The sequence below is a fragment of the Notechis scutatus genome, chromosome 2 (assembly GCF_049901735.1).
Source record: "Notechis scutatus isolate UNSWTSFEM ecotype Mainland chromosome 2, rNotScu1.2, whole genome shotgun sequence".
In the NCBI taxonomy this organism is placed as follows: Eukaryota; Metazoa; Chordata; class Lepidosauria; order Squamata; family Elapidae; genus Notechis; species Notechis scutatus.
In genome coordinates this window covers 241,639,687-241,649,901 of record NC_142010.1, presented here as the reverse complement: position 1 = coordinate 241,649,901, position 10,215 = coordinate 241,639,687, and the positions used below count along the sequence as shown (strand labels likewise).

At 36.0% G+C, this 10,215-nt stretch overlaps 1 protein-coding gene across 1 annotated transcript in view; it reads right to left on the bottom strand.

The window, feature by feature from the left end:
* Positions 1 to 532: 532 nt before the first annotated feature.
* Positions 533 to 10,215, bottom strand: part of ANKRD55 (ankyrin repeat domain 55) — a 35,952-nt gene continuing 26,269 nt past the window's right edge. The window contains exons 7-11 of the mRNA XM_087954235.1: positions 9,791 to 9,975; positions 7,961 to 8,128; positions 4,004 to 4,656; positions 2,545 to 2,646; positions 533 to 1,100 (exon numbers count right to left, since the gene is read on the bottom strand). Coding sequence (XP_087810361.1) covers positions 817 to 1,100; positions 2,545 to 2,646; positions 4,004 to 4,656; positions 7,961 to 8,128; positions 9,791 to 9,975 — 1,392 coding nt within the window. The 3' untranslated portion in view covers positions 533 to 816. The remainder of the gene's footprint in view (positions 1,101 to 2,544; positions 2,647 to 4,003; positions 4,657 to 7,960; positions 8,129 to 9,790; positions 9,976 to 10,215) is intronic.

Genomic DNA, 10,215 nt, shown 5'->3' with positions numbered 1-10,215 from the left:
ATCTAGTTTTTTAAGAGCCCTGAAAACTAAAACTGTTTTATGCACAGATTTTTTTTCTCACATTCTTTGATCATCAGATCTATTTTCAGTTGAAAGTCTGTTGACAAGACTTACGTTTTTATAAGTTGAATAATGGTGTATAAAATACATATGTAGCTGATGTTCCTTAAAATGATGATATGGAAAATCCCTAAATGGGTAGATACATGCATTTGTTGATTTCTGCATTTTATTTCTTTGCAATTAAAGTTATTGGAAGAAGAATGCTGTTATTTGTTTCCATGTCATCTATGTTTTCAACTCATGGCTGCCACAATAGCCAATAGTTCTAAGCAGATGAATTAAAACATCAAGTCACGTTGAAATTGGCGCTTATTTGGAATTGAGAATACAGTAATATTCATTCTCATTATGTGCCAGCACTTATTTCCTCAGGTTGTAATGAAAAGAAAATAAAGTTTAACTTCTACTGAATTCAAACAACACTTTAGAGATAAAAGGCCAGATATACAGGAATATCATATTTAGAAACTTTTTGTGCTTTGTCAGACTTGTATTGTTTGATTACTTTGCAGTTAGAGCAAAATTTAGGTAGCAAAATTAAGTTGCATTTCCTTTTCTTTGTTTCTCCATTTATTTGCATAGTGCTAGCATGTTCCCAATACAGGATAAAATTAAATGGGTCAAAAAATGGCAGTAATAAATATCTGCTTTTTAAAATATCAGTTTCCTAGCCCTTCAGCAGTGGATTAGAAAGCAAACATTTAGTATTTTTAGTGCTTTTTATTCACGTTTCCACCACGTGGGGCTTCTGCACTAATAGTCACTGAATGAGTCACAATGTGATTGATCAAGCATTTCACTCGTGTAGCTGGATTCTTTCTGGCTTGGAATGGCTGGGAGGACTTTGCTGGTTCCCAGAGGCTCAGTTGATTGCAGTGATAAGAATGAGAATGGAAAGTAAATCTGGGAATGTCCTCCTTTTGTGGACTTGGTAGCAAACATTGGTGGCAAAACAGATGTCTCAGTTCTCAGGGAATTTAGAGACAGTAAATTCATCTCTCTGGCACCTTGAGGAGCATGGTTGCTTGATAGCTGGCCTGAAAGAAAGTGCAAAGAGAGACATCAGAAACAAATAGTAGATAATACAGACTGTGTAAAACGAAGGGAATAATGTTGAAGTCGAGAAAAAGGTAAATTTTGTACTAAATGCATGTAACAATCTTAGCTGCATCACCTGCAACACAGACTCACAATCTTAGCTACATCACCTGCAACACAGACTCATAGTCGGAGAAACCTATTTAGGCCACCAAATCCAACCAACAAATTAAAGCCCCTGCATGACACTTCTGCTCTAAGGTAACTAAAGAAACCCACCCCCTTATTAGTTAATGGGTTCCCATATTTTTATCTGTAAAAATACTGCATATTACATACAGATAGTCCTCGACTTACAATAGTTTGTTTACTGATCATTTAAAGTTACAACAGCATTGGAAATGTGACTTATGAGATCATATAATCAAAATGCAGATGCTTGGCAATTGACTCATATTTATTATGATGGTTGCAGTGTCCTGGGGTCATGTGATCACTTTTTGTGACTTTCTGACAAGTAAAGTCAATGGGAAAGTCAGATTCACTTAACCATGTTACTAATGTAACAACTGCAATGATTCACTTAACAATTGTGACACAACAGGTTGCAAAATGGGGCAAATTGACTTAATAACTGTGTCACTGAGCAACAGAAATGTTAGGCTCAATTGTAAGTACCTGTGCTACTATGAGATTTGCTTGTAGTAGTTCTTATTTTTCTTACCAGAAAACAACAGAATTATTTTTTTGTGGGTGGGGGCAAGGCACTAACAATATTATTTGAATCGGGGGAGAAGAGAAATAATTTTACAGCCACAGTTGTAAAATATGCACAAAGGACATACTGTATATTGCAACAGTCTCTGCAGAGCTTTCATTGCCCTTGTATGAATGATAAGCTATTGGTAGCTGATACAAATGATGTAAATGAAAAAGAAAGGGCAGGTAATGGATAAAATTGTTGACTACACCTTGAACAAATCCAAGAACAAATAATTGAAAAAGAGGCTGACAAGAGTCAAAGTAACTACATTTTATCAGTAAAGACATAAGCATAAGATTACTGTACAAGATTTTTAAAAACAAAATACCAGAAGACAGTCTTGGTGAAGTGACTGGGTCAGAATCAGAAGTATTAGACCAACCCAGATTGGATTCCGCAGAGTCAGAAGTGACTGAATCAATAATAATAATTTGCTGCACATGTGGTATGCGAAATCGTTGTACCCTGCACTTTGGTTCCTCTTGAAAGTACGTAATGATAGACTTGAGATGGTCAGTTACTGCAAGTGATAAATGCAGAAGACTTGTCCTGTCTTAGACCATTTTTAATAGTAAAAAAATACAGGTACAATATTTTGTATTGTCTATATCCTATATTTTCTGCATTAAGGGAAAACTTAGAAGACTTAAAAAGAAAAGATCTTGTACCACCGTTCTTACCTTTTTGATCACCATGTTTTACTATGGGGGCCAGGTTGTTCCTTATAGCTGTTAGGTCTTTTACTCTGGGAAGTTCTAAAGTGGTATGCTGAAAGTTTTTCTCTAGAAAAGGAAAAGGAAGTAAGTATTATACACACACACAATTAAACAAGTTTCCTTTGAAAAGACACAGAAAACAATATATGAATGGGACTGAGAATAGATTGGATAATTTGTATTCATTCTCTACTTCCACAGAATATATGATTAGGGCAAAATAAGATCACGCTGCTACATGAAGAATATATACTTAATAGAGGCTGGTACAAAACATTACTTTCCTAGCAGTTGCAAAGGTTTATTTAATCCTGCATTTAATTCTTGGAACAGTAAAATACAGGGCTGGTTTCAGAAGCTGAAATTACCAAGATGGTTTTGGTTTTGGTTTTAAATTAAGCTCAATAATACATGCTGTACTTCTAAAGAATCAGTATGGACAACAAAATAATCAAAGTTACTGTACAACAAAAAATATTAAAAATCTGAGAAAATTGTTTTATCTTGAAATTACAGGTACTCCTTATGACCACAATTGGGCCCAAAATTTATGTTGCTAAGTGAAACATTTGTGAAGTGAGTTTTGTCCATTTTATTATTTTTGCCACTGTTGTTAAGTGAATCATTGCATTTGTTAAGTTAGTAACATGGTTGTTAAGTGAATCTGGATTCCCTATTGACTTTACTTGTCAGAAGGTTGCAAAAGTTGATCACGTGACCCCAGCCACTGCAACCACCATAAAAATGAACCAGTCGCTAAGTGTCTGAATTTTGATCATGTGACCATGGGGATGCTGTAACAGTCATAAATGTGAAAAATGGTCATGTCACTTTTTTCAGTGTTGTAACTTTGAATGGTCTCTAAATGAACTGTCTTTATAATAATTAAGAAGAATTATCTTTATAATAATCTAAAGTTAGTCCAGTTCTGTAAATGCAGTAGGAAAAGTTTGCCCATAAATGAGTTTATCTGAATTTTGTGTGAAACCAACCTGTTCTCATTTTAATCTACTCTGAGAGCATTAAAGAGATGGCTAATTCATATATACTACTAACTTATACTGTAATTTATGTAGTTCAATGTGTTCTGTAGTTCAACTTGTTCCTTACAAATTTATAATTTATAAACCAATATAACGATGGTTATTAAATAAACCATGGTTTCTTGGTGGCAGTGCATTGTGTGGACAGGTATATGTGCTTTTAAGGACTAAAAGAGATGACAGTTGATAGTTGCCTGGAAAAAAACCCTACTTTGGAAGCTGAGTTTATTCTTATTTCTTAAGAGAAGAACCACTCTTCAGCATAGAAGATTGGGATATTTCAATCTGGAAACTGCTATTATGATTCAATTATTTTCAGCATATCTAGAATTCCTTTAGCTCACACTAAATAAACAGAAAATAAAAAACAAAAAAATTACCTGGTGATAAATTAGTCAGATGGGGAAGATGTGGAGGACATACCACATGATGGGATCTGTTTGGGAACAATCCATCTATCAGTTTATTATCGGAAGACACAGTTGTCCAGAATCTATATCTGGGTGTTTGGTTTTTGTCCATTTTCCAAGGGCTGTCCGAAGCTTGTCGACTGGTTCTTTGACTTGACAAATCATGTTCACTTCTGCTTTTTTGAGACCAAGTTGCAAAATCATTATCCATATTCATGTTGGAGATCGTAGTGGGAGAAGTTGTTAAAAAAGAATTACTCACAGTTATGGGTGGGAGACTTTGTGTTCTGATTGGTGGAAAGCCATTGCAATCTGGTGTCTTGTTTTCTGAAATGAGGTACTTCTTAAGGTCTACATTTCTTTTCTTAAGGTCAGTGGTTTTCATATACTCTTTGGATGAGCCATCAAAGCTGGAATCTATTATGCAATCAAATGTGGTGATAATCTCATCTACTTCTGAGGTCTCTTCTTTCTGGGATCTGTCTGTACTCTTTTCCTTCAAACTGACTTTCCAATCCCCTTTTTTCTTTTTAGATGAGAAGATTTGGTTAAGCATGCTGAATCTCCCTTCCTTCTTTGATAATTTATTGTTCTGGGAAGAAATGTGATGAAGTAGCTCAGGTCTTTAAAAAAAGAAAAGCAAATTGTATCAACATTGGCAGGGGTGGGATTTAAACATTTTAGCAAAGCGTTCTCTGCCCGGTTGCTGGGTGGGCGTGGCCATGGTGGATGTGGCCTAGTCGGCCTGTACCATGGCGGTGAGGGGGGCATTTTTGCTTTCCCTGGGCTCCAGAGGCTTTCCTCGAGCCTCTGGAAGGGTGAAAATGGCCTCCGCGGGCTCTGGAAACTGGAAATGGGCCCGTTTCCGGCCTTCCCGAACTTCTGGGAGGCCTGTTTTTCACCCTCCCTGAGCCTTTGCATGCCCCCTGCACTTACCTGCATCCAAAATGGGCTGCATGGGGACTCCTGGAAGGGGCGGGGTGGGATGGAAGGGGTGGGTTGAGATGGGTGGGGCAAGCCAGGAGTGGGATTTGGGGGTTCTTTTTGTGCAGAATTTTAGCTAGGGGTTCTCATGAACCCACATGAACCCCCAGCAACACATCCCTGAACATGACAAAAGCATCTTGAAGCACTTTACAAAGTATAAAATAACTTGTAGAAATAATATATTTTAAAAGACATTATCAGGAAAAAGGAGAGATCATCAAAAGCAGTAACAAAATCAGAGGCAAATTTCGTTCATCTAATGTTCATAAAATGTGGGCAAATAAGTTTTCCATAAGTTTGACTCAATAGCTAAGGTGTTACCAGATGAACATAAAACTCCACCAACATAGCAAAAATATGATTCTGCATAGTATTCATATAATGCTTGCAAGGGATCTTTTTTTAAAAAGTAACCTCATTCTAAGTAATGTATTTTAGCTAATTTAATTAACTAATTAATTTATATTGTGCCTTTTCACCATAAGCTGAAGGTATCATAAATATAACAGTGTTTCCTCCATTTTTTCCCACAACAATTTTTAATGTAAGTTGAGGTGAGAGAAAACAGCTGTTCTAAAGTCATTCTGTGAGTTCCCATGGGTGAAGGTGAACATGAACAATCCAACATTTAATCCACACTGTTGACCCTGTGCAGTATTTTTTGGAAAATGGCTTAAATAAGAGGAGGAAGGTACGTTGAATATATTCTCTGCCTTGAGTTATTTGTAAAAATAATAAAGATGGGATACAAATAAAATAAATAGGTAAATAGGTATTTCCACTGTTGAATTTAACAACCCAGAAAATAATGCTAATTGTACTTATTAACTGGGGGAAGACACATTTAACATTCAGAAAATTAGAGAAAACGAATGCATTTCCCCCCCCACCCCCAGATGACTGTATATCCAAATTAGACTGCTTATTTTCATTTGCACAAAATGACCAGAGTATATAACAAGTGCATCAGTGGTGGGATTCAATTTTTTTTACTACCGGTTCTTTGGGTGTGATTTGGTGGGCATGGCAGGGGAAGGATACTATAAAATCTCCAGTCAGAGGTGGTATTTGCCGGTCCTCTGAACTACTCAAAATTTCCACTACCGGTTCTCCAGAACTGCTCAGAACCTGCTGAATGCCACCTCTGAAGTGCATTGACTTTTCATAGAACAATCATGTTATTGTGGTAAATTTAATCTAAAACATATTTTTAGTCCATTATAAAGTGAGTTATTAATTTCATTATGTTTAGCCAATTAAATCTGAACATTTGCTAACATGGACATCATAGTGTTACAGAGAACTAGTTCTGATAGAGCATAAAGGTAGATATTGTTTTCTAGCTGTGCCATTCAATTGCCAGTTAAATAAATTTTGCAAATCATTTGAAGCCTTGCTAAAAGCTGATAAATCTATTTGATCAGGTACTACAAGGAAGAAAAATGGTTATACGTTTGTGCGCATGTATATATATCAGCAAGTACTGATATATTAAAGTGCTTTTAATTCTTTAAAAAGTGTTGTCTTCTAAACTGCAATTTATTATATTTAGTATATATGAATTATATACCCAATTTAAAATGTGCAGTAAACAGCTATGAAATATAATGACCACCTGATGCCAGTTTCATATTCCTAGTAAGAGTCATTGATAGTACAACAATACAGGGAACAGCAATTATTTTAGCACTAAAGCTTTTCATTTTTTTTTAAACTAACAGGTTGCCTGGCCTGAATAAGTTTGGATACCTCTGCTATATTATACCTTGAAACTCAACTCTGTAAAAAGTGGTGGTATCAACAGCGGAATACAGAATAGAAGAAGCAAACCAAGGAAGGTAGTATTTAAAAAAGGATGTATAGTTTCTGCACAAAGTACTTAACAGAACCTCTTCTCAAGACATGATAACTGGAAGTTCTGTTCATGAGTTACAGAATTTTCCTTCTGAAAGAAAATTCATTTGGGCCAGGCAGTAAAATATTTTGGTATTGCCATGATGAATTAAGATATAGCCTTTGAATAGAGAAATAGGAAAACATTTAATATGTATAGATATTACAATGCATGGTAACTTGCAGTGGTCCCCAACGAAAACATAATCAGTCATCTGATCAACTGAAGAATGATCATACTCAGAAGTATGAATATATTGATACTCAGCAATATTCTCATATTCAGCAATATGAATATGAAAAGAATTGCAGGATTTGGGTATGGCTAGTCTAGAGAAAAGAAGAACTAAGGGTGACATGATAGCAATATTCCAGTATTCCCCACAAAGAAGAGGGTGTCAACTTATTTTCCAAAGCACCAAGACAAGAAACAATGGATAGAAACTAATCAAGGAGAGAAGCAACCTGGAATTAAGGAGTAACTTTCTAACAGTGAGAACAATTAACCAGTGGAACAATTTGCTTCCAGAAGTGCGTGCTTCATCACCGGAAATTTTTAAGGAGAGACTGTCTGAAAATATATTTCCTTTTCCCTCAAACTAACCTCTATTGACCTCACCCCATTCCTAAGAGGTCTGTAAGGGGCATGTACAATCGTGCCTACCGTCCCTGTCCTATTGTCCCCAATTATTAGTTCCTATTTCTTATATTTAAACTTATGTTTATTTTTATTTATATTATATTGTAAGCATTTGACAAAATAAATAAATAAATAAATAAATAAATATAGTGCAGGGCTGTCAAACTCCTGGCCCATGGGCCGTATGCGTCATGTGGCATGCTGGCCACGGCCACACCCATTTTAGCAAAGGGGAAAAAAGTCCCGATACATCACATGATGCAGCCATGATGACATGAGTTTGATACTCCTGGTATAGGGTCTCCTGCTTGAATAGGGGGTTGGACTAGAAGACCTTTAGAATCCGTTCCACCTCTATACTTAATTGAAAAATTCAAATCTGGTTTATTATAAGAGAAAGACTCTACCTGTTTGCTTGAGAGAGTAGCGCAATGCATGCTGTATGTCCACAATAGATGGCATATGACAGGGGTGTATTCTCATTGATATCTCTAGGGCTGCTTTCCACTCCCAGCTGTAGCAGAGTCTTAACACAGTCAGTTTTTCCTGCGGCTGCAGCCCAATGCAAAGGTGTCCTAATGGAAAAAAATAAGTAAAGAAACATCCATACAGTAGTGGGCAGTTTAAAATTCAGATTTAGATAAGACAATTGGTATTGTTTTCATAGTATGAATGGAAGTTACCATGACATGAGAATTTTTAAAGAGGGTTAATTGACCATGTAAAATTCAAGGGGATTAATATTAGCCCTTATCAGACCTGGCTCCTACATGGGATTTAACTCACTCTTCCGTTCTCCCATATCAGTTACTATATGGAATTTCTGACAGCTGACAAAAAAGATCTGTAGAGGTCTTTCATATATTTACATAACCTTAGATAAGTGTTAAGTTAATCAGTTGAGATGATTAAATTCTTCCAAAGTTTGATCTTGGAGCAAGATATCAGTTCCTTTCAATGCACAAGCATGCCAGAGACAAATAGCAACAATACAGCTTACCACAACCCATAAAACAAGTTTTCTTGGGAGCAGTGAGGTCAAAATCTTGTTAACAATTGCATGTGAGTTGCCTCATTGTTTTTCTCTGATAGCTTCCATCTAGTTGTTCCGATCCAAAAGAATTAAATTAAGCATTCTTTGAAACCTCAAGTTTAATACAACTTATGTTGGGAGGCTTCCCATTCTGATATAATTTGGAACTGGTCAGTAGGATTTTGTATTAGTATTACTACTTTGCCACATATGCCAATATTTGAACTTTGAATTCCCAGTGTGAACTGACTGTAAATTCTACATCTGATTAATTTGAAATAAAAGTATTTCCTTTACTGTATCATAAACTATTTGGGGCTTGCAGTATTTTCTATCCAAGTGAATGGTCAGACCTACAGTAACTTAGCTTCTCTGTTTCCAGATAATTCATACTACTTATCTGAACTTTATTATTTTGAAAATAAAAAAATAAAAAAATCATCCTACATTGTGATGTTACAAGTATTTGACTTCCTCTTATATACATACACAAAAATCCCAAATTGTTTTTCTGTGATTTTTTTTCACTTAAAAACACAGAAATAACATTCACTGTTTTAGTACTGCAATCCTTCAACTGATAACAAGAGTGAATTTCTAAAATAAAAATGCTGGAACTGAAGATCACCTAGATAGATGCCCTTCTTTTCAGCATTTTTCCTATCAAGGACCTCTTTTCCTTGGGGAAAAAGATTCCACAAAAGGTAAAGCTAACACCCACAATAGGACTAGAGTGAAAATTTGATGGAGATAACCCTTTCTTTCTAACAGGCTCATTTGTTCTCTTTTTCACATTACTTTTCTGTTGTATGTTTTCTGACAACCAACAGGATGCAGGAAAGGAAAACTTTCAATGTTTGAACTTAACAGGTTATTGGAAAGGGGCTGCCAGTTGCTCACCATGTTTTAGACCACGTTTATAAGTCCTTCCCCTTCCCTGCAATCCCTGGATTGCAAGATAAGCCTCCTGCTTTATCTGACTTAATATGTCATGTATAATATGTGCATTCATTAAAAACATGTGACTATTTAGCTGAAGACAGACTAGAGGTCCCACTGACTAGTTGCTGTTTAACAAAGAAAAGACCAAGCAGAAACTCTTTCATTAGGACCCCTGTTGCATTCAAAAGCAGTCAACCCTCTTTCAACTATGGGTTAGGCAAGCAAAGCCACAGACAGCTCTTCTCTTTGTTTCCATGGCCACCTGTCATCCACATCCAGCGCCTGCAGGTTGCATTCTGGGATTTTAGCCAGCTCACTAATAACATCACTGTATCCAGCCGCAGCTGCAACATGAATGCAAGTCTTCCCATTCTCATCATCGTAGTTTATTATTGATGGGCCTTGATGGTGGTTCAGGATAATAGAACAGAGGATCCGGTTTCCACTCTGAAAACCAATTATGCACATAGAGAATATGTTATTATCAACATTGCTAAGAACAAATTCTAGATCTTTAAGCATTTTTGACCTGTACACATATTGCTTTACTTACAAATATTCTGTTAGGGTTATCCAAATTGAATTATTGCTCATCAAGTTCTTGGTTTTTAACCAGCTCAATAATTTTTTTAATTTAAATGAGACTTCAATTGCAACTACACTATTTTTCTAAAAATGCCTTTGGGC